Source organism: Trichomycterus rosablanca, chromosome 14 (genome assembly GCF_030014385.1).
Source record: "Trichomycterus rosablanca isolate fTriRos1 chromosome 14, fTriRos1.hap1, whole genome shotgun sequence".
Classification (NCBI taxonomy): domain Eukaryota; kingdom Metazoa; phylum Chordata; class Actinopteri; order Siluriformes; family Trichomycteridae; genus Trichomycterus; species Trichomycterus rosablanca.
In genome coordinates this window covers 16,289,496-16,314,990 of record NC_086001.1, presented here as the reverse complement: position 1 = coordinate 16,314,990, position 25,495 = coordinate 16,289,496, and the positions used below count along the sequence as shown (strand labels likewise).

Genomic DNA, 25,495 nt, shown 5'->3' with positions numbered 1-25,495 from the left:
TTATCTTTAACAATGTGCTGCAGGCTCTCTGTCATGCATGCTGCCACTGAGTAAGTGTACATAACACTGTCTGAATCACTAAATCTGGAATATACAGTATGTGTGGTTAGTGATTATCCAAATATATTGAAGAATAACTGATAATTTATGATAAATAATTTCTCTTGATGCATGCTCAATGGCTGTGATAACAGCATTGTAAGATGGTAAAAGATGTACTCTCAGGCCCTCTTGCACTCACAACACTTTATAAGGACAATAACATCAACATACTTCCAGCTGGCAAGGGTAGATGTACTATTAAACCAGACAGATTATTATGAAAAAGTTATGATGTTACATAGGACATAAACACTTATGAGTTGTTAAAATGAGATCCTGGTAGTGGTTACAAGAAAAGGTGATAGATTGTCTGAAACTTTTAAAACAGGGCAATGCTATTGACAGAGCTTTCTACCATAAATTAGATCCAGGGTAGGCTATGTACCATAACAGCCAATTGTTAGTGTTATTAGCTCTGTGACCTATAACATTCCAAGTTTCTGACCTTAATTCTCAATCCACTTGTAGGTAGCATGGAACATCACATTCAGAAGACCATGTATTTTGTGAGTAAGGTAAAGGGCTTCATTGTGGAGGCGAAGGAAACAATGATGTTACATCCCTCTTCACGTGTGTTCCAGTTGCTGAGGCAGTGGAGGTCGTCTGTAGGAAATTACAAGGCAGCCCCAACTGTTCTAGAAGTGTGCTCAGTCCACCTACTTCAAGTACAGGGAACGGTTCTATAAACTGTGGGGTCCACAGTCTCACCTATTGTTCTTTATAGACATCTTGATGGTCCAAAGACTCATGCAAGACTCTTGTTTGTGGACTTCTCGTCTGCTTTCAATACAATAATACCTCAAATTTTAGTCAATAAACTTTTAACTCAATTTAATATTAGCTCTAGCCTAGTGGCCTGGATCATGGACTTTCTTACGTATAAATAAGTAAGATAAAATCAATGGTTCTTTGTCTCAGTCCCCTCTCTTTTCCACAGGGTTGTGTTTTGTCTCCTCTTTTGTATATCCTTTACACTGATGATTGTAGAAGTCAGTGTCAAGATAGGCATATTCTTAAATATGCAGATGACACAGTTATAGTCAGTCTGCTACATTATGGGGAGACTGGACATGGCACAGTGGTTGATGATTTTTGTCAAGTGGTAAACAAATATGAACTTAAAATTAAACACCTCAAAAACAAAAGACATGAAAATTGATTTTCATAAAGCACCTCAGTGTCCATCACCTGTGTTGATACAGATATTGAACTTGTTGAGAGTTATAAGTACCTGGGGACAACTATTGATGAAATGCTGACCTTTAATGAGAATACTGGCATAATTTGTAAAAAAGGGCGGAGACTGTTTTTTTAAAGAAAACTAAGCATGTTTGGTGTAGACAGAAGTATCATAAGTCATTTATTGAATCTGTTTTAACATTTTCTGTGATTTCTTGGTTTGGGAACCTGAATGTTCAGAACAGAAACTCTCTTAACAACATTATTAAGACGGCAAGTAAAATAATTGGAGTTGCCTAGGCTCTTTTAAATGATATAAATATATATATTTGTCGCTCTATTTAGAAAGTGAGATTGATATTGAGTTGTCCAGACCACCCACTTAACTGTGAGTTTCAGCTTCTTCCCTCTGGACGTAGATTCAGGTTCCCAATGGTAACACATAATAGATGGAAAAATTATTTTATACCTAAAGCAATAGGGTTATTAAATTTGTGATATGAATTTCTCTCATATTTACTTCAGGATTTTATATATATTTGAGCTGTATTATGTGTTTTTGTTGTGTTTTTATTTTTGTGTTGTATGTCATGCTGCAAAACAAATTTCCCTTTGGGACAGTAAAGACTGAACTGAACCCATTGTTGCCATGGAAAAGTAGAAAAGAAATCACTAAGGTCCTACTCAGCGACACCACATAGTCACTGGTCCAGATATGTGGACGACAGCTGGGTTAAAATTAAATCTTAGGAAGTACCACATTTCACGGACCACATCAACTCAGTGGACAAACAACAGTTTAGCCTTCTTAGCTTGTGATTGCAATCCGAAATGTGGACATTTAAAAGTGGAGGTGTATCGCAAACCTACACATACAGACAGGTATTTAAGGTTTGACTCTTATCATCCATTGCAGCACAAACTAGAAGTCACCAAGACGCTGTACCACCAAGTGAACTGCGTCCCCACTGACACTACTGTATTTTCCAAACACAGTGTCTCATTTATTTTTTAAACCCCAAAACCTGCTATGCCAAAAATTAGTTCACCCTAAGGACTGGGGTCCAGCGACACCAACAGAGTAATGTAGTGTATGCTGTTATGTGCCAGGAGGATTGCTGGGAACTGTACATTGGGGGAAACTAAACAGCCACTGGTGAAACAGATGGCACAACGATCTACCTCTTCTGGCCAGGACTCATGGATTCACCTAAAGGCCAGTGGACACTTATTTAATGAAGAAGATGTGCAGATCCTTGATAAGTAAGAATCCTGGTTTGAACGGGGAGTCAAAGACGCCATCTATGTGAAGAGGAAACGACCATCTCTGAACCGGGGGGAGCCTGAGAGTACATCTCTCACCATCTTACAATGCCGTGATAGGAGCTATACCCCAATCATATGTGAACTGCACACATGGCCATTGTAAGTAATGATCGTTGTGATATGCATGTGGAATTGATCACCTGTTCCACTGTTATGCAGATATTTGTTGATTTGTGGGTGGAGCTGTATGGTTTTAAGGCCTTTTTGGGGCATGAGATAAGTAATTGGGGGAAAAAGAATTGTCAAATTAATCCAAGTTTGATGCTACACTATAGTGCCAATTGGACTGAGCTCTCCAGGAGTCTTGCTGCATATAGACAGCTTTCCAGGGCTCTCACTGCTTCCAACTGGCTCTTCAAAGGTGTCGCCACTTGCAGATAACTCGTCTGAACTCTTGCTGCCTCCACATGGCTTGCCAGAAGACTCTCTAAACTTCTAATATGACTCTTCAGAGGTGTCTTTGTATCTCTACAGAAGTCTCATTGTCTCTAGGTGGTTCTCCTGATCTGTCACCAATTGTCTGCCTACTTGACCTGTCGTCTAAACTGTCGCTGGTCCCAGCCCACTGTCCAGACCATGACCATCCCCTTGAAAGCTCTCTACTCCATTGTTCAAACTGCCTCTAACCACATGCTGTAAATAATTTTTTTCCTAGAGCTCAGGACTTTCCCCAGTAATAGTTTAGGAGCTGTAAGTATAATAGAGGCTTCTTTAAAACTACAAGCTACATCAGGCCCTGTACAACAGGTCATCTGACAATCCCCGCTTCACCTGATCATTTCCACCTAAAACTTATTCCAGATCTGATTCTGCTTTCGTTTACTTTATATAATGACCTTGATCATGGCCCTTTAGTGGCGGAAATTACATACTGGTGCAATTTGTCCTTTGTATATATGGTCGATTTTAAGAAATACCCTAGGGTCACCTCTCCAGTATTAATCAATGATTAGGCTGATCGAGCTTGTTCACCATTGTAAATATCTGGCCACTGAAACTAAGTACAAGCTGACTTATAGTCTAATTGTGGATGCTCTGTGTAGCAAAGCCAATTATTAGCCAATTTATTTTATCACAGATGGTTGCAGATACAATTTACCAACACACAGTACAAAATTATTTGTCCCTGCAGCAATTGGCCTTTTAAATAACCCGATGTGATTTTTATGATGTAGTCATTATTCACTGGTGCTTATTCTAATCCAGTGTAATTTTTACAGAGGATTTGGAGATACAAAATTGCCTGTGACTGTGTTTGAACTTAAACTGATTAATTATGTTAATGAATTATGACATTAAAAATCAGATAAATAACAAATAAATAAATAAGTAAGTAAGTGATTAAATGAATAAATACTTATAGGTTGCTTTTCTAAAGTCAAAGATGCTTACACTTTTTAAGACACAAGAAAAACATGCAGACTGGAAACACAAAACATAGCGTCATAGCTTCACAGGCAGAAACATGACAGGACTTGGTGGAGGACTGATTTAAGGTTCAGCACAATAATAAGCTAGAGCGAAGAGATGAGTTTTAAGTTTAGATTTAAATGTGGAAATAGAGCTGGCTTGTTTGACATATAGGGGAAGCCTAGCCTAGAGAAGTCAGTTGGATGTAGAGATAATGAGTAATTCCGCAGAAGAAGACCTGAGAGTGTGGGCTGGTTTTGTTGGGAAGAAGTAGATCGGACATGCAAGATGAAGCAAGGTTACGAGGTGCTTTGAAAGTGAGATAAGATAAATATAGACGAAGATAAATATACAGATAGATGGAAAAAAACATGGTTAAATAGACAGAGATTGACTGATGAATGACCTTTTCAATTGTTTTAATTACACAGCCCATTCACTCCACATTCTGCTGAACAAGATTGTTTGTTTGGCTGGCATCCTGCAAACCAGCTGGCCCAGAGACGAAGAGCTTAAGTAAAAGAGCAATGAAGAAGTAGAAAAATGCTAGCAGTGCTGAGAAACTTTGGAAACAGCCCACACATTTATCAATGACTTCCTACTCAGCATATGGCAGCACATCTACCTTGCTTTGCTTTTCCTCTCATTTATATGCACTATATATACACTTCTCTTTATCCTAAGTTCTTTTGTGTGCTCATAAGAACACCCACAGGTCAAATGACTCACACAAATTAGGCCACAGTATATAAAGGGTTGATGTTGGTGGCCTGTTCACCCAGATGCACAAAGAATTCAGATATAAACTTTGTTTAATACAGTGTTTGGGTCCAGCCAATACATCTTAGCTTTATCCCTCAAAACAATGATAAATCCAAAGTTTAATTCGCTCACCTGATTGTCAGACATTTTAATTCATTACTACATTATATACATATTCACTGATCAGCCATAACATTAAAACCACCTCCTGGTTTCTATTCTCACTGTCCATTTCATCAGCTCCACTGACCATATATAAGCACTTTGTAGTTCTACAATTACTGACTGTAGTCCATCTGTTTCTCTACATACTTGTTAACCTGATTTCACCCTGTTCCTCAATGATCAGGACCCCCACAGGACCACCACAAAGCAGGTATTATTTAGGTGGTGGAAGATTCTCAGCACTGCAGTGACACTGACATGGTGGTGGTGTGTTAGTGTGTGTTGTGCTGGTATGAGTGGATCAGACACAGCATTGCTGCTGGAGTTTTTAAATACTGTGTCCACTCACTGTCCACTCTATTAGACACTCCTACCTAGTTGGTCCACCTTGTAGATTTAAAGTCAAAGATGATCATTCATCTATTGCTTCTGTTTGAGTTGATCAGGCACAGCAGCGCTGCTGGAGTTTTTAAACACTTCACTGTCACTGCTGGACTGAGAATAGAATCAGAATCAGAATCAGAATCGGGCTTTATTGGCCAAGTATGCTCACACATACAAGGAATTTGTTTTTGGTTACACAGATGCTTGCAGTGCACGAAAAATACAATACAGAAAATCTTATTCACACAGCTCACTCTCTCTCTAACACACATTCATACCTGTAAACATAGAAAACATTGTAAACATTTAGCATGTGCAATTTACATTGTAATTTTAAAAAGGTGCAGTTTTGTGCAATATAAAAACTATAGAAAATATAAAAATATATAAATATGAAATGGAAGTAAAGGTGAAAATCCTGTGTATGCCATTACATAAATGAAATAGGTAGTTTTTGATGTGCAAGTGTCCCGAGTATTAACAGTACAGTAGTGTTCAATTGTTCATGAGCGTAATGGAGTTTGGATAAAAGCTTCTCTGTAGCCTGGTCGTTCGGGTCTTCATGTGGCTGAAGCGTCGGCCTGATGGAAGGCACCGAAACAGGTGATGACCAGGGTGAGACGGGTCAGTGATGATTTTCTCTGCACGCTTCCTGGTTCTGGAGGCATGCAGGTCCAGCAGTGTGGGCAGCTTTACACCGATGGTCCTCTCTGCAGACTTGATGATGCGCTGCAGTCTCTTGGTGTCATGTTTTGTGATAGCGCTGCCCCACACTGTGATGGATGTGGTGACGATGGACTCTATGATGGCTGTGTAGAACTGCACCATCAGCTCTTGGGGTAGGTTGAACTTCCTCAGCTGGTACAGAAAGTACATCCTCTGTTGAGCCCTCTTGATGATGGAGTTGATGTTGCTGTCCCACTTCAGGTCCTTGGAGATCGTTGTGCCCAGGAACTTGTAGGACTCCACAGCCATCACAGTCCTGTCTAGGATGGTGAGTGCTGGCAGGGTTGGGGGTCTCCTCCTGAAGTCCACGGTCATCTCCACTGTTTTTGCTGTGTTCAGCTCCAGATTGTTCTGACTGCTCCAGAGGACAACCTGATCAACCACCCGTCTATAAGCAGACTCATCACTGTCACTGATGAGACCAATGACTGTAGTGTCATCTGCAAACTTCAGGATTTTAACAGAGGAGTCCATGGAGGTACAGTCATTTGTGTACAGCGAGAAGAGCAGTGGGGAGAGTACACAACCCTGTGGGGCACCTGTGCTGATGGTTCTGGTCCCTGAAGTACACTTTCCCAGCCTCACCTGCTGTTTTCTGCCAGTAAGAAAGTCAGTTATCCACTGGCAGGTGGAGGCTGGTACGCTGAGTTCAGCCAGTTTGCTGTGTAATTGTCCTGGAATAATTGTGTTGAAGGCTGAGCTGAAGTCCAGGAACAGAATTCTTGCATAAGTTCCCGGGTGATCAAGGTGTTGAAGGATGAAGTGGAGACCCATGTTCACTGCATCGTCCACCGACCGGTTGGCCCGATAGGCAAATTGCAGGGGGTCTAGCAGGGGGTCCGTGATTTCCTTAATGTGGTTGAGAACCAGTCTTTCAAAGGACTTCATGACCACAGAGGTCAGGGCAACAGGTCTGTAGTCATTTAGTCCTGTGGTAGTTGCCTTTTTGGGAATGGGTATTATTGTGGAGCATTTAAAACAGGATGGAACCACACACAGCTCCAGTGATCTGTTGAAGATCTTAGTGAAGACAGGTGCAAGCTGGTCTGCACAGGTCCTCAGGCAGGAGGGAGAGATTCCATCAGGACCTGGGGCCTTCTTGACTTTCTGTTTTTTAAAAAGTCTCAGCACGTCTTCCTCGCAGATCTTCAGGGCAGGCTGGATGGGTGGCTGATAGTCAGATGGGTGTGAAGTGGTGTTGGATGGGAGCTCGTTGCTGGGCTGTTCAAACCTGCAGTAGAATCTGTTAAGGTCGTCGGCCAGTTGACGATCTCCCATTGTCTGTGTAGGTGGCCTTTTGTAGCTGGTGATGTTCTGCAGACACCTCCAGGCGGTTGATGGCTCATTTGTGGACATCATGCTGCTTAGCTTGTTGGAGTAGTTCTTCTTTGCAGCCTTGATCTCTTTGGTTAGGGTGTTCCTTGCCTGGTTGTACAGCGCCCGATCCCCACTTCTATATGCTACCTCCTTAGACCGGCGCAGCTGTTTCAATTTGGCATTAAACCAGGGCTTGTCATTATTATATTTAATGCGAGTCCTGGTGGGAACACAGATGTCTTCACAAAAGCTGATGTAAGATGTCACAGTGTCCGTGTGTTCATCCAGGCTGCTTGTGGCATCATCAAACACACACCAGTCTGTTAATTCCATGCAGTCCTGAAGCCTTTCTTTAGCCTCATTAGTCAATTTCTTCACCGTGCTGACCACAGGTTTGGCACACTTGAGCTTCTGTCTGTAGGTCGGGAGAAGATGAACTAAACAGTGGTCAGATAGTCCCAGTGCTACACGAGGGACAGAGCGGTACGCACCTTTAAATACAGTATAGCAGTGATCTAAAATGTTGCTCTCCCTGGTGGGGCAGGTAACATGCTGTCTGTATTTAGGTAGTTCGTTGTTAAGTTTTGCTCTGTTAAAGTCCCCTAAGATGATGAAAACAGAGTCTGTGTGTTTGTGCTCCACGCTGAGGATCTGATCAGCGAGTGCGCTCAGTGCCTCGCGCGCGCACGCTTGAGGTGGAATGTAAACAGCAACAAGCACAACTGATGAAAACTCCCGCGGACAATAAAACGGTCTACAGTTCAAGAAAAGTGATTCCAGATTAGGGCTGCATGTTCTCATTAACACTGTGACATCTGTACACCAGCCTTGGTTGATATAAAAGCAAATTCCGCCGCCTTTTTTCTTGCCGGAAAGCTCCGCGTCGCGGTCCGCTCGGTGGAGATGAAAGCCGTGCAGGTGGAGCGCGCTGTCCGGGACGGAATCGGTGAGCCAGGTCTCAGTGAAGCACAGTACAGCAGAGAGAGAAAAGTCCTTGTTGGTACGGTTTAACAGTGAAAGTTCGTCCATTTTATTTCCTAAAGAGCGAAGGTTTGTCATGTGGATGCTGGGTAGCGGTGTACGAGTCCGCACTGTCGGAGTTTGACGAGCGCTCCGGCGCGCTTCCCACGTCTGCGCATCCGCCGCTCCGCTGACCAAAATGTCCAAAAAACTGTCCGAAAATGAAAAATCAGGAAATATACCTGGTGGCATGAGCTGCCTAATGTTCAGCAGATCTTCTGCGCTGTATTGGAGTGTGTTTGGATCACACATGCCATAACAAACAAACAAAAACAAACAAAGCACTACGGAGCTCCTAACCAGTGTCGCCATCTGCGGCGCCATCTTGGATCGAGCGATAGTCCACCAACCAAAAATATCCAGCCAACAGCCCTGTGGGCAGCGTCCTGTAACCACTGATTAGGGTATCAGGGTACACACTCTAACACACCACCACCATGTCAGTGTCACTGCAGTGCTGAGAATGACCCACCACCCAAATAATACCTGCTCTGTAGTTGTCTTGTGGGGGTTCTGACCATTGAAGAACAGCAGGCTGAAGGGGGCTAACAAAGCATGCAGAGAAACAGATGGACTACAGTCAGTAATTGTAGAACTACAAAGTGCTTCTATATGGTAAGTGGAGCTGATGAAATAGACAGTGAGTGTAGAAACAAGGAGGTGGTTTTAATGTTATGGCTGATCGGTGTATATGTGGTCAAAAGTATGTGGACAGCAACCTAAAATCTTTAAACCACCCACATTTTCTTTTTTAATAATAAACTCCAAAAGGGACCAACCGTAAGGACCCATTAGGCGTAGCCACAAATGGAAACAGGCCAAAATCACAGGCTTACAACCTGCAAGTTAGGGTATGATGCCAGTGAAACAGCAGGCATGTGGCACAATCAAATGCAACTGTGTGTTCTTCATTACACATTTCACCAGTCAACAGTATCATAAAAACTGTTTATATCAGTTCTGTAATCAGTTACATTTTGTTTCTTGTTTAAACACATGTTGCTGCTCAGTTCTATCTGAAAGCATAGCAATCCAGTCTCAGCAGGAAATCAAAAACTATTACTTGCACAGCTGTATTTTACTATGGCTGATGTAGTGTGACAGATGGAGGAAGGTGAAGTGAAAAAGAGGAATCTGTTGTGCTCTGTTTCTCTGACAGGGCTGTAAGTAGAGGAAATAAAATAAAAAATGGAGAGAAAGAACCAGACTGAAAACTGTTGTTTTTCTGAGGGTCAGCAACATGATATTTCTTTGGCATTTTGTTTAAAACACGCAGACACCTTCACAATGAAGGACTTGGACAGAGAAGATTGAAGGCATTTAATAGCACCACTGCCAATGCAGATGAGAAACTGGAAAACAGACACGAGCTGGAGGCAGCAGCCTCTTTAACAAAGTGCATATGTCTTTTAGGTAGCATATTAACCAAAATGAAACATTAGAAGTCATGACCTCTGACACCCTTTAAAGTAAGGACATACCTGAGAATGAATTCCAAAACTCATACTTTTTTTGCTCTAAACACAACTAGACTACTGTTATTTAAATTACTAATAAAAATAGTAGTAGTAGTAGGAAGAGGGTGTCCCCAGTTCTTATATTGACTGATATTGTTATGCAACATTGTGAATTACTTACAAGTAATTAGTAGGGATGTAACGAAGCACCACAAGACAGTTAAAAATCGATTCACGTGTGTAACGATTCAAATCGGTTTACATGTATAATGAATAAATATTCACTTTAAACAGCAGAGGGCACTGGCGCTATTCACCTCGCCTGGTTGACGTCACTGCAGGGTTGCCAGGTTTGGACTTTTCCAGCCAAATGTATTGATGTGAGGATACTTTCTTTATTTGTATTATTCATTTATTTATTTAAAGTGGGATTTGTTTTAAATTTTCAAAAAGGGAAATGTGCAAACAAAAAGGGAAATGTGCAGCATTGTTTTGTATAGTTTGTACCTACCTCAGAAATAAAAGCGCATTCATTATGTAGATAAATAAAAGATAAGCACAGATACATTGTTTTATTTTATTTTAATAGAAATAATAAAAGTACATCCCTAGTAATTAGACCATTTAGGCTTTTAACTGGATGGTCTAAATATGTTGAGATTTTAGCAAAGGATAATTTTTGGTGAAGAGCAATGTACTTTACATGAAAATGTACAGTCAGTCACTGTCATGAAATTAAATTCTACAAAGTGATAATTAGGATACGCAGCCAGCAGGGATCGTCTGGTCTGCAGAGACTGTTGGAGGTAAATATCTTTGGAGGTACATATTTTTGCAATGAAAACGATTTGCTCGATATGATGGGAACCTGCCATGAGCTCACAATGTCACAGACTGGACTAAATATATTATGAGCTCTAATCAAATTCAGCATGCTTTTTACTTGTCATAACTCAAATTTTCCCCATTGGAATCAATAAAGGCATATAAAGAAAAAAGGATAAAGATGTTGATAAAGATAGCAGATTTATGCTTTTTAAAAAAATGCATAATGCAGCAAAGATAGTTAGACAAGGAACTTCAGTGATGATATACGTACGTTCCAATAATAAGACCAATGTAATGAAGGTTGATGTGTCAGAATACAGGTGCAAATCAGTGCAGTATGACTGGCTTCACTTACAGAACTCTTTAGATAGAATACATGATCGACATAGCTGGGAGATGTGGATAAAAGTATTTGATGGTGAAATTATTGTATCCTGGGCGATCTCTTTTATAGATATCATTATTGCCAACTCCCTATCAGCAAATATTTATCTCTCTTCTTTTAATGTTTTTTTGCCCTCTGATGTTGACCTTAATTGGTTTATATTGAAAGAGACTAGTATTACATTACTACACATAGATCCCAGTATGTGACCACATGTGATCTAGTAAAGAAGCATATATCCCTGCATTGCGGTTTGTGGCTTGGAAGCTGTTAAAGAATAAATTTTGAATTTGTTATTCATATCCATCACACAGTTTAAAAAGGCATTGTTGCTTTCTTTAGTCCGTTCATGTGAGAAGCGTTTTGCGCTTTGCTCTCACCACAACCCCCAGTGCAAATAGCTGCTTTGCTCAGCGCTCGGCTTGAGCATTAACACATCACTAAAGTTCTCCGACCCGAACATTCGTGTGAAATAACCATCCAACCCAGTCTAATATACAATACATATATCTATGTTTAGCTGTATTTACTTCATGTATGTTGGCTGTGTAACGTGTCTGAATGTACTAAATGTATACATAGGAACACTAAACCTCTCTCCGTTATTACTGGTTATAAGTGCTCTGTACTGCCGAAGTTCCTCTCTCAGTGTTTTTGTACAACAAGCCACGTTAAGCTTTATTTTTCACGTTAAGCATTTTTTGTTACTTTTACCACGTCATATCACACAGTTTATTTTTTTTTTATCTCTTTGAAAATATCAGTGGCAAACTGGCTCAAAATTTAATCAGGTGAACTTTAAAATATGGAAGTTCAGCCTCAAGCTCCATACGAGACAACAGCACAGCGGTTTTGCAGCTTCTTATGTAAAACCACCCAAACATCTACACTTTGACACGCCCACAGATGACGTCACGGTTCGCGCTGAAAAACCAAGTATTCTGTGGTGCCAAATTAGAACGCAAGTTTGCTGTCTGGAACCTCTTTTTTTGGTGGAAAAACGCGGAACCGATTCAAAATCAATTAAACGGTTCTGTGTCGGTGGACAAGGGGTAATGGTGCAGCAGGCTACTACTGTAGCCTAGGTGCCTAATTATGTAGGCTTGAAAAAGTATGCTAACCTATGGGCTAACAAGTTTCAACAAAATCAAAGGTGTGGATAAATAAGAGCACCCTGTAAAAAAGCCCCAAAACATCTGAGTCTGTCATTCTAAAAGTGTTTGTATCAACTAAGTGACACAAAGGACACTTAAGAAAAAATTTATGTTCTACAAGCTTATTTGACCATGCTTATAGACAGATAAATAATACAATGAAATAAAATTTCAAGCAAAATGTGTATTGTTATGTTTGGAGAGAGAGAGAGAGAGGGAAAAAAACATATTACACAGCAAAACGAAACTGGATTCCATTTTTAAAGCAAGGTGTAGGACACGTTCATGGTTTGTGCTGTGTCAGCTCTAAGACTGTTTAAGACAAGTCCTAACATACTTTAAACGTATCATAAAAAAAGTAATAGAAACAATGTTTGGGCATTATTTTGTTTGTACATTAAGCAGGCTGTTCATGCACCAAATCCCAAAATGGCTTAATCTCAAAATAATATGATTTGTAGTAAATCTAGAATAAGCCACAATTCTAATGACCCATTACAATCACTGCCAGATAAAAGCAGATTTACAGCATGAAGAAGCAGACGGTGCTTGAGAGTGTAGGAGGTCTACACAATGCTGGCAGAAAATTCAATTTTCTGTTACACTGTACAACCACGCTCTTCACATCAGAAATCTACAGGATCTCTGTGTTGCCCCCACAACAGTTTTACTCAATGAAATATTTAAAATGATCCACCAAAAGGTTTTGAACATTTTCTTATTTCTCCTATTCAATTCTTTTAGCCATTCTCATGTGTTGTACACATCCACACCTGAGGAACTATAATATTACATAATATTATTTTTTTATGCAGATCTACACTTTTAAACTCAACCCTAATAGATACCCATTGGTAGTCCAAAAGAACATTCAATATTTTACAATAGAATAAGCTAATGAGCATGAAAACCTTTAACTGTTTCCACTAAGGAAAGTTTTGCAGCCAAAAAAATTTAAGAAAGGATGGATATGTTTACCTGCAGAAACTCATGTAATGTGGTGTTGTATATACACCGACCAGGGATAACATTATAACCACTGACAGGTGAAGTGAATAACACTGATTATCTCTTCATCACGGCACCTGTTAGTAGGTGGGATATATTAGGCAGCAAGTGAACATTTTATCCTTAAAGTTGATGTTAGAAGCAGGAAAAATGGGCATGCGTAAGGATTTGAGCGCGTTTGACAAGGGCCAAACTGTGATGGCTAGATGGCTGGGTCAGATCATTTCCAAAACTGCAGCTCTTGTGGGGTGTTCCCAGTCTGCAGTGGTCAGTATCTATCAAAAGTGGTCCAAAGAAGGAACAGTGGTAAACCGACAGAATACACAGTGCATCACAGTTTGTTGCGTACGGGGCTGCATAGCCACAGACCAGGGTGCCCATGCTGACCCTGTCCACCACCGAAAGCGCCAACAATGAGCACATGAGCATCGGAACTGGACCAAAGAGCAATGGAAGAAGGTGGCCTGGTCTGATGAATCGCATTTTCTTTTACATCGTGTGGATGGCCGGGTGTGTGTGCGTCGCTTACCTGGGGAACACATGGCACCAGGATGCACTATGGGAAGAAGGCAAGCTGGCGGAGGCAGTGTGATGCTTTGGGCAATGTTCTGCTGGGAAACCTTGGGTCCTGTCATCCATGTGGATGCTACTTTGACACGTACCACCTACCTAAGCATTTCATGGAAATGGTATAACGAGTTTGAGGTGTTGACTTGGCCTCCAAATTCCCAATGCTGGACAAACAAGTCCGATCCATGGAGGCCCCACCTCACAACTTACAGGAGTTAAAGGATCTGCTGCTAATATCTTATCCAGATACCACAGCACACCTTTAGGGGTCTGGTGGAGTCTATGCCTCTATGGGTCAGGGCTGTTTTGGCAGCAAAAGGGGGACCAACACAATATTAGGAAGGTGGTCATAATGTTATGGCTGATCGGTGTATAGTTTAATATATTTATTATTTTAACAAAACTAAATATTTTTTTTTAACAAATCAGGGACTTTTTTAAAAAGCTAAAACAACTGTTGTTGTAGCCTAGTGGTTAGAGTACTGGACTAGTAAGCAGAAGGTTGCTGTAAGCAGAAGGTTGCTGGTTTAAACCCCACCACGGCCAGGTTGCCATTGTTGGGCCCTTGAGCAAGGCCCTTAATCCTCAGTTGCTTAAACTGTGTAATGTATGTCGCTTTGGATAAAAGCGTCTGCTAAATGCTGATGTTTTCCACTACAGATTGTACTACAGGAACCCAGGACCTTTTGCCCACTTACCATAAGAATAAATAAATTAATTGTAGTTCCTAAACCCTGGTTCATGGTTTTACTCAAATTTAAATTTTTCACAATAAACTTACTACATGAAGCTGCAGGTAGTCTCCCAGTCCCTTGGCGCTCTCCACCCGTAGCAGCACAGCCTCTTTTAGTTGTGTACTAAAGCCCACAGCCAGCCGATCAGCCCGTGTACTTGGCCGGTCGTTGGGAGGCCACGTGTAGGTGATGAGGGCTCCTCCACGGCCAAAAATATAGGTAGTCCCAGCTGTGGTAAACAAAGTGAGGACAGATGTTATTGTCAATTTAGGTTATACAACTGATTTAAAGTTTCTAAATCAATACCTCAAAAAACATTACAGAAACCATAGACATTGCTCTTATTTTATTGCTCTTGTTATTTCAGGAGAAGTGTCTTTCTGGAAGAAATCTTGTCAGCTAATTCTGACCCTGAGAAATGTGTGGGTGCAGCATTAAAGTGTGTGTTCACATCAGCTACGTGCCAGAATATTAATGGGTACAGAAATGAATAGTTAGGCACAGCATGAATAATAAAGAGTCTGACTGTTGCAGCTCCTTCTGAATATTTGAAGGTAAAGAGCATTCACAGATGAAAGCCTGACTCTGTGTGGCACTGATTTCAATTTTTACCCCAAATTTACTTCTACCCTATGGCATGGCAGCTGCCAACCTGGCAGGAGGGGTTAACAAATGCCTGTAGGCCAGCTGCCACCTCTTTTGAAAATGAAATTCTAGCATCTCTCATTCCTCAGCCATGCCTTTGTAATGTGTCTCAGGGCAGGTGTAGCCTAGTGGTTAAGGTACTGGACTAGTAACCAAAAGGTTGCTGGTTCAAGCCCCACCACTGCCAGGTTGCCACTGTTGGGCCCTTGAGCAAGGCCCTTAACCCTCAATTGCTTAGACAGTATAATGTCACAGTACTGTAAGTTGCTTTGGATAAAAGTGTCTGCTAAATGCCAAAAATGTAAATGTAAATGTGTGCAGCATGTGGTTTTGCATTGTCTTGTTGAAAAATGTATGGACGTCCCTGGAAAAGATGACGCCTTGAAGGCGGCACATGTCGCTCTAAGATCTCAATGTATTTTTCTGCAATAATGCTGCCATCACAGAAGTGTAAATGACCTTGGCCTTTACGCACTGAAACTCCTCCCGATTCCTTAAATCGTTCAATGATATTATGCACTGTAGAGGGAGAAATATGCAAATCCTTTCCAATCTTTCTCATGCATTTGTGACCATGATTACAATCACCTGTTGACATCACCTGTTTGGAATCACATCATTATTTATTTTTTTCACCTCGTTACTGGCCCTAAATTGCCCCAGTCCCAATTTTTTTTGGAATGTGTTGCAGGCCTGAAATGCAGGAATGGAGGTAAATTAACACATGAAATTAAGCTGGGCAGACAAAACATGAAATATCTTGGATTTAAACTGTCTGCAATCAAATAAAAGTCAAAGTAAATGTAAGGAACACTGCATGTTTATTTTATTTGTATTTTCCATACTGTCCCAACTTTTTCTGATTTGGGGTTGTATTTATAGGTACTTGTTTGAGTAAAATGAACATTACTCGTGTCCTCTATGGCACAATGCTCTTAGATAACCTCATCATGGCTCTTCTTTGCTTCTCATTTATAAAGAGCTTTTTCTAGCTATGTGTGACATCAGCTCTGCCCCTAGAAGCCTGTTTTGAACCGTCCTTGTGGTGCACTTTGTCCCTGCTGCCGTTTGCCATTTGTTTTTGTCATCCTGTGGTTGTTAAGTAATATGCAAATGAGTTGGCAGTCATCCTAGTCAGTGGGAAGCATTTTTGCCCGTTGTCGTCATTGCCTTGTGCTTAACCTTGTTATGAACTGTTGTTTTTCAGAATTTTAAGATTTCACTTAAAACTTTTCTACTTTTTGGGCATGATTAATTAATGAATTAATTCCAGTTAATTTGAGGCACTACTAAAACTGTTTTTGCCACCTCATTCTTTTCCTTATTAAATAGAAATTTGGTTCAGTACCTCATTAAGGAGACTGAGGTGTGCCTGTGTTGGTATTCACCAAACACTGAAATTGATCGGCAGCCTTAAATATAGAAATGCAGATTAAAGTGGAAAAACTGAAGTGGTCTTTTTTCCTAAAGCTGTGTACAGTTGCAATCGAAACATTAAACCCTGCTCACCCGAAAAGGTATTATGATGAATAAAACTATTTATTTATACACTTAATAAGTAATTTTTGAGTAAATGAAATTGGAAGTTGTACTGAAAAATGTTCATGTGCACTATTATTCAACCTCCAGACTCCAGCCTTGATAACCTCTAACAAGCAATTTTGGGAGGCACAGACAAGCTTGATGGTTTACTTTAAATTCCACCAAAATCAGAAAAAGTTGGGACAATATGGAAAATACAAATAAAATAAAAATGTAGTGTTCCTTACATTTACTTTGACTTTTATTTGATTGCAGACAGTTTGAACCTGAGATATTTCATGTTTTATCTGCTCAACTTCATTTTACTTGTTAATATTCCTCCATTCCTGCATTTCAGGCCTGCAACACATTCCAAAATAAGTTGGGACAGGGGCAGTTTAGGGCTATTAATGAGGTGAAAAAACTAAATAATGATGTGATTCCAAACGGTGATGTCACCAGGTGATTGTAATCATGGTTTGGTACAAAAGTAGCATCCAGGAAAGGCTGAGTCTTTGATAAGTAAAGATGATCAGAGGATCCCCAACAATTGTATGAGAAAATAATTGAAATGTTTAAAAACAATGTACCCCAAAGAAAGACTGAAAGGGATTTGCATTTTTCTCCCTCTACAGTGCATAATATCATTAAACGATTCAAGAAATCAAGAGGAATTTTAGTGCATAAAGGTCAAGGGCGCAAGCTTAAGCTAAACGCCGTGATCTTCAATCCATCAGACGACACTGCATCAAGAACTGCCACTCAGCAATAGCTGATATAACCACATGGGTGAGGGATTACTTTGGTAAACCTTTGTCAAGCACTACAATACAGAGTTACATGCACAAATGCCATTTAAAACTTTACTGTGCAAAAAAAGAAGCCTTATGTTAACCACGTCGAGAAGCAGCGTCAACTTCTCTGGGCTCGGAGGCATCTAGGATGGACCATCACAAAGTCAAAGTAAATGTAAGAAACTCGTTTTTTTAATATTTGCATTTTCCATGCTGTCCCAACTTTTTCTGATTTGGGGTTGTATCAAGCTTAACCCTATGCTAAGCTAGGCTAATGCTAATCACTAAAGATAATGCTAATAATTGAAAAAGTCCCTAAACAGGTCCCTAAACTAATCTTAAATAGAACAAACAATAATAATGGAGCAATAAATACTGCAAATTATATAAAAAATAAAACATTCCCCAGCTATATCTCCTTCATGCTTATGTTCTCTGTACTAATACACCACACTTTTCTGTCTCCTGCCTGGTAAATATTCTTTCCCTCTCCACTTCTCTCTCTAATTTGCTTTTGTCTGCAAGTGTGTGATGTAATGTTCAATCTCGTTGTGTCTGCTCTGAACCCTGGTGCCAGTAAAAACAGCAGTAAATAACTAATGACTCACCAGAGGCTAACACAAACATGTATACACATATAAGCAACCACAGTCTGCACAAATCTCTTCCATGCTGCACTGCAGTACATTTCCACCTTCCTTTTTTGCACTAATGCATCAGAACCATCTGATGTGTTTTACATGGATGTGGCTCAACAAGTCAGACTGAACAAATATACCAACATATTTATGTATTGATGCAACAAGTAATTACTTAGACTGGCACTCCAGCAATAATGGTAATAACCCTGAATTCACACAATGCAGCATATCAGTATTTTCTAATAAAATGTAGTGATTTAAGGTAATAGAAGGCTGACTAGTCACTACCATTTATTGATTACCATTGATCCTATCATGATTTATTGGGTTCTACATCAGGGCCTTAGCCTTGAACATTTAAACATGGGGGGACCAAATGTATGGTGGTGGTGGTGGGGTGCTGCCATTCTATAAAATATCAACAACTGATGGGAACACTGATGGATCCTAACATTATTGCATATCTGAATATTGGGACATGTCCCCCAATAAATATTGTGATTAAGACCTTGTTTTACATCCATAATTTATTCTTTTTTCACTTTACACAAAAAGGGTTAAAGGCCTTAATCAAGGGCCCAACAGTGTCTGCATGGCAGAGCTGGGATTTAAACTCTCAACCTTTCAGTTGATAGCCCAAAGCTATGTAGTTATGAATATGAATATGTGAATTCTTAACCCTTCAACGAGTAGTTCAGTTTGAGGTACGTATGTGGAAAATTGTGCCCGTGTGTAAGCACCTTGAAAGTTCAGGCACTGATAATGAAAAAGACTGGTTTTAAATCATTGTTTCAATGAATTGTGCAGACTATTGGAGTTCCTACACACCAATCTGGTCCAACCATGTGTTTATGCACCTTGCTTTGTGCACATGTAACAGGCAGAGCTGTTGCTTTTGCTGTTAATCATTTAGGGACTTGGGCAGCCACCATAGTTCTGAGGAGCAGCCCCTCCCCTCATTAGCACCAGTGTATAAAGGCATGGCAGCATGGTCTGTGTTTGAGCTCGTGCTCCCACTGTTACTGGGCTTGTTCTTTGTTGCTGGAGGAAATGTTGCCTAAAGGGTTGTTTGCTGAATATGGGTGTCTCTTCCTCCCTTCTCCGGTTTGCCCCAGACAGTGATGTGATTATAGAGCAAGCTCACTCTGGCTGTTACTAGGAACTTCAGCTTACAGGTCCTGCATTGGAACGTAGTCAGATGGCTGGCCTAGGTGGCGTTCCACATGCTAAGGACAGAGCCTTCTATTGAAGCCACTGCTGTTTCGTTTGTACCGGACACTTCAGTTGGATCTGCTATCTGCTATTTACTGCAACCACCAAGTCAATCCCTAAGTGGTTTATAGTTTTTCATAATTAATTGTTAATTTATTTTCTGTGTCTTGCTGACTTTTCTTTTTTTTAATGCATTTTCTCATCATTTTCCTCCCGATTTAGCGCAGTCAATTTGTCTTCCCCTGCTGAGGGAAACCAGATTGCATCTGAGGAGAGCACGTCACTGTACACGCCTTTTCTGACACGTGTACAGCCCTCCTCTACTCGCCCCTGCATTCTGTCTCTTCCGCCAATCAGGGTCCTTACACAGCATATGACGACCCACTCTTTTCGGCAGTTTTTTTTTCTCCTCTATAGAGCATCTTGTAGTGTTGAAGTCACTATTTTTTTGAGGTTTTGTAACCTGTGTGTGTGGTTTCTTAGGGTGTGTTCGAAAACCTAGGGAGCTGCCTTGCTGTCTTACTGTCTACATAGGCAGCTGACTTAGTAGAGAGGATTCTAATAAGTTAGTGACTTAAAAGGCAGGTTATTCGAACGCACTAGCGATAACATCGGGTTTAGCATTTCGCGTTTAGCATTTAGCATCTCGCCATTAAAACCAATAAACTGAGGTAGCACAGCACGCTAACGTCAATAACATTTCCCTTCATGTACCGATAACGGTTAAATTTCCTGACAAGCCCGAACTTGCAAATAAAAACACTCGGCACAAATTTATACAAGTTAAAAATCAGTAATATTTTATTTATGTTTAAAAATAACTCCATTCGTTTCTCCGACCCGTCAGCAATGTTTATTTTTCTGTGAGAGCCGACCCGCATTGAACGCTGTTGCCTTGATCACTAAGGCAGCGTCGGAGCTCACTCGTTCTTGAGCCAAAATAACATTGAAATATGAAGAAAATATGATTTTAAGTCATCTAGGATTTCAAACAGCCTCCTTTTCGGGAGCGCGCACAGGATGACGTAAAATGCTGCCTATGTAGAGAGCACACTAGCATTTCGAACACACCCTTAGTGTGCCCTTTCAGGTATGCGGAACCAGGTGCTGGAGAGCTCTGAGCTGGTTTTCTTTTGGCTAAGAATAGAGAGCATTTGTCCAGTGTTTAAAAACCTGTACAGCCAGTATACCTGACTGTCTGTCTTTTTTACTTTCTTTCCATTCTTCAGCAGTACCTGGAGGATAAGGCCCTGATTTGAGTGTTTGATATATATATAGATTTTTAATTGGTGTATTAATTTTACCATTTACTGACATGTATTGTTCCTTTTTTTTAAATGTCTAGTAAATGTTGTGAATTGAACTTAATCTCATTGAACTTCAAGTCTCTTGAAACTTTCTAAACGTACCTGTGTGCTTGTGGGTTTTTGCTATATATAAATTTCATGAGGTGAAATTCCCTACAAACAAATCAAATTAATTTAAATACCTCACCTAAGCTAACCGAGAGGGCCACACTTGTGTGGGTTGTACTTGCATTAAATTTCCTGGGGTGAAAATCCCAAGGTGGCATTGTCGGATCAACCAAACTGGACAAATTAATTTAAATACCCAAGCCTTCAGCATGGCCACACACCGGCACAGTCTTGCCGAAAGAGGAAAGTGCCTTTCCCAAACTCTTGTCACAAAGTTCGAAGCATCTAATTTATTTTTTTTTAATTAATATTATTTACTTTTAGAGTTGAGTGTAGCTGTTATGTTAATCGATATCTCCGAGGGAGAGGGAGTTGGCCAAACAGCTAAGCTGTGGTGACTACTAAATATGGGAGCAACAGCAAAAACTAACATTAGCTTACTTACATAACTAAGCTTGAATTTCTGGACAAACTTACCTCATACATGTCAAATTATGGCAAAAATTTAATTGAAGTAGTTGGTATTTTGTTATTGATACTGGGTATCCTGGTTAAATCCAACTGTCAACTTAGTATGAAAACCTGCAGCCACAGTGGCCTTTTTTAAGTTAAATTTGACATTTATAAATAACACTATTATTTTAAAGGAACTTTTTAATTGTGTAAAATGCAACATCATAACATTGTTATGTTTCCTCACCAGTTATTGCCAGAGTAAAAATAGATTTTCTGGGTAATTTACCAGATGCTGACAATAAAAACATAAACACAATGTGCTTCTATCACATATGCATGTTTACTTCCACTGAACACATCAATCATCCCTCAATACCTGTCACACTCTCAGTACTGCTGGTTTAAAATCTAATTTAAAGTACCCCAAACTCCACCTTCAATAATAACATTTTATTAAGTTAACTTGCCTTGGGAGGATAATTCTGGCTTTAATCACTTGCCATTGGGAACAAATTACCATCAGAGTGCAAAATGTACATTTTGCTGTTTAAACAAGCTATTGTTAACACCTCAGTTTTCTTAAAACCTCAAACAAATGTGCCAGTAAGTGGATTGGCTACTTATTTGTAAGTCAGTAAGTGATTAAATGAGTAATAGAGTGAGAGATGCCTTGCTGACCTTTTCAAGGTGGATTTTCTGTCCCTGAATGAAAAAATTAATATTACAGAGGTACCTTGTAACACAATGGCCCCTAAACTCAAAATTTTTGAAACTCAGGGCCCTTTGTCAAGAAATTTGTACCCTTAAACTCAACATTTCCCTTAAACTCAACATGTGTGCAACTGCTGCTTTGTTCAGCGCTTGGCTTGGCCAGAGTGGTAAAACATTACGCGAACATGAGACCACATACCAACATACCAACCACATAAATCTATGTTTATCTGAACTTTCTTCACTGTTTCACTTTTAAACTTGTGTTACAACTCAGGGTTCTGAGAAATTGTGAGAATCAGCTTTTCTGAGAGAGTCTAAAACGCTTATCCTTAAAACGAATTACAATGTAACTTAATGTATTAAAATAATGACATAGAAACACTAAACCTCTCTTAATTATTACTGCTTATAGGTTCTCTCCACTAATTAAGAAGCATAAGAAAGCAGTTTTTATTGTATTTTCGATAGATTTAATTGTATTTCGGTGTTTTTATATTATACTTGTGTTATTCTCAGTGTATAAGTGTCAAAAACAACCCCATTATTTTACATTGGCCTAAAATATATGCAAGTCCACGGGACCATGGAACACATTAAAAGGATTCCCATACATCCTTACGGGAAAAATACCTTAAAACTCAACGCCTTTTAAACTCAATGGCAATCCCAAAACCAACTGAAGTTGAGTTTCAAGGTACTTTAAACAGTGGGGTGACACCAAATATATTTAGTCTGGGTGTGTTATGCCGTGGCTCTTAAGAGTTTATAGTATGGTGGCAAATTTGCATAAAATAAAGAAATATATAATTAATAAAAGTCTATAAAATGGTTCAGACTGTTGGAAGTAACTGCAGCTCCATAAAGACCTCAAATTATAGCTGAAGTTATATACAGTCATAAACAAGGTGCTGATGTGATTAGCTTAACACATTAAAGAAATTATTCAGTTTTTCAATCAAATACCCACACTCACCCAACAACACAGTGTGCAGCCACAAATTCCTTTAAAATTAATTATACATACTTGGGGCTTAATTTACAAATATATTATATAGTCAAAAGTATGTGGGCACTTCTAATGAGTAATTTTGGTTATTTGAGGTGTATTCATACGGACAAGGGCAGTAAATCAAGCATAAAGCCATGCAGTATGCGTCAGGGGTGGTCTAGGTAAGAAAATGCAGCATGCTTAAATGCTTAGGGATTTTTTTTTTTTAAATGGGTCTGTTTCCAGGGCCTTTCTGTCCTTTCAAGCTATTGCAGAACTTTGGCCATTCCCCCCAAGATATAGCAGATTATGTCTGTGTAGTCACCTGGCTGACCAAAAGCAATGCTGAGATTCAAACACTCAGTGGTTCTCAGTGGTGGTGGGATACTATAAAAGACCCAAGCACCTGAATGCTAAAACATGAGGAGGGAAAAATAACTTCCCAGAGTTATTTTTGATAGATAAGGCACCTTATTTCCAGCACATTACAATCCTAAAGCTACAGCATACAACACATCATAGTGTATTTTTCAGCTTTGTGGCACACAGAATATATTATTTCTGTCTCCTGTGTCATGATAACATAATGAAATCCTTATCAACAATAGAATGTCAGTAAGTTTAATGTAAAAGAAACCAACTGAATTAAATTTAATTTAATAATCTTGAATTTTATAGAGCAGCTATAAACATTTAGGATGTTTTGGCTTAATTTGTAGAGGAGTTACTAATAACTCCTCTACAAATTAAGCCAAAACATCCTAAATGTTTATAGCTGCTCTATAAAATTCAAGATTATTAAATTAAATTAATATACAGAATTACATTTATAATTTATTGACAAGAATAATAATGTAGTTAATTGTCATGTTAACGCTAACTGGCTAACTAATTAATTTGCACAGCGAATATATATATATATATATATATATATATATAAACCGACTAGGCATAACATTATGACCACTGACAGGTGAAGTGAATAACACTAATTATCTCTTCATCATGGCACCTGTTAGTGGGTGGGATATATTTGACATTGACAATCCCTTTGACATTAGGATTTCACTAATAACTAATTATTAGTGAAATCCTAATGTCAAAGGGGGTGTTTATATAAATAAATGAAAAACCCTAAAATAATGTAAATGCTCTGTTTATGTAGGGTGACCATATTTTAAAAACAATATTAAGGAAACAATGGAAAGCACAAGGCAGGCAGTAAGTCGTAGTCAGTGGAAGATTAGGGCTGAAAAGGGTTTAAGTAACTGGTCTATTCTTGGCAATGTATATGTATGTGGCTGGGTGGGGCGTTCAGGCAGTTGATGAATGCCTTTAAAACCACATAACTATGGCCAGACAACAACAACAACAGTCTTTTACATGGCTGTGAAGGAATTTTTGCTGACTGTTCTTCAGAATTATTTTAATTAAGCTACAGTAGAAGGTTTTCCAGTATGAAGTGCCTGTTTAAGGTCTTGCCACAGCATCTCAATGGGATTCAAGTAAGGACTTTGACGAGGCCAAAACTCTAATTTTGTTTCTTTTGAGTCATTGAGAGCTGGACTTGCTTATGTGCTTCAGATTATAGTCCTGCTGCATAACGGTCACAAACTGACAGATGGACATTCTTCTTCAGAATTTCCTGATAGTGAAATATGTTAGCTTTATGCCAAATATAACAGGACCTGTGTCTTCCAAAAATGTCCACAGGCCACAGAATATTATCCCATACATTCTGTCTTGCGGTCATCTAGATGGCTTTCCGTCTAATATGAGATGAGCATTTGTGTTCTTTGGTCAGTTTGTTCTTTGCAACTCTTCCATGAAAGCCATATTTGCCCACTGTCTTTCTTATTGTGGAATCGCATGCATTGACCCTAACCTAGACGAATGAGGCCTCTTTTGTGACCTCCTGGATGAGTCATCAATGCATTCTGCATGACATTTTACATTTTCTGCATTTAGCAGATGCTCTTATCCAGAGCGACTTACAGATGTTCTTTCACAGTAAACCTTACCTTACTCTAGTCACAAATCTGCTGAAACTCTGTTAGAACCAAAGTTAGTGTTTTTTTTTCTTAAGAAATGAATGAGTGTTAAGTTACTACAAGTCAGCTTAAGTGCTTGGCAAAGAGGTGGGTTTTTAATCATTTTTTTAAAGACAAGTGACTTAGAGTGGGGGAAATAAGTATTTGATCCCCTGCTGATTTTGTAAGTTTACCTCCTTACAAAGACTTGAACAGTCTATAATTTTTATGGAAGGTTTATTTTAACACAGAGAGACAGAATATCAACAAAAAATCCAGAAAAAAAACATTAAATAAAAGTTATAAATTAATTTGTATTTAATTAAGGGAAATAAGTATTTGATCCCCTACCAACCAGCAAGAATTCTGACCCCCACAGACCTTTGTTATGTGCACAAAAGGCACACAAATTAGTCCTGTCCCTGTATAAAAGACTCCTGTCACAGAATCAGTTTCTTCCGTTCAAATCTCTCGACCACCATGGGCAAGACCAAAGAGCTATCAAAGGACGTCAGGGACAAGATTGTAGACCTGCACAAGGCTGGAATGGGC

The 25,495-nt window shown here is 39.5% G+C and overlaps 1 protein-coding gene across 2 annotated transcripts in view; it reads right to left on the bottom strand.

The window, feature by feature from the left end:
- The window catches only part of nrxn2b (neurexin 2b), an 810,738-nt gene that overhangs the window by 38,756 nt on the left and 746,487 nt on the right, over nucleotides 1-25,495 (bottom strand). For both annotated transcript variants that reach the window (XM_063008256.1, XM_063008257.1), the window contains one exon: nucleotides 14,575-14,756. In XM_063008256.1, the coding sequence (XP_062864326.1) occupies nucleotides 14,575-14,756 (182 nt within the window). The remainder of the gene's footprint in view (nucleotides 1-14,574; nucleotides 14,757-25,495) is intronic.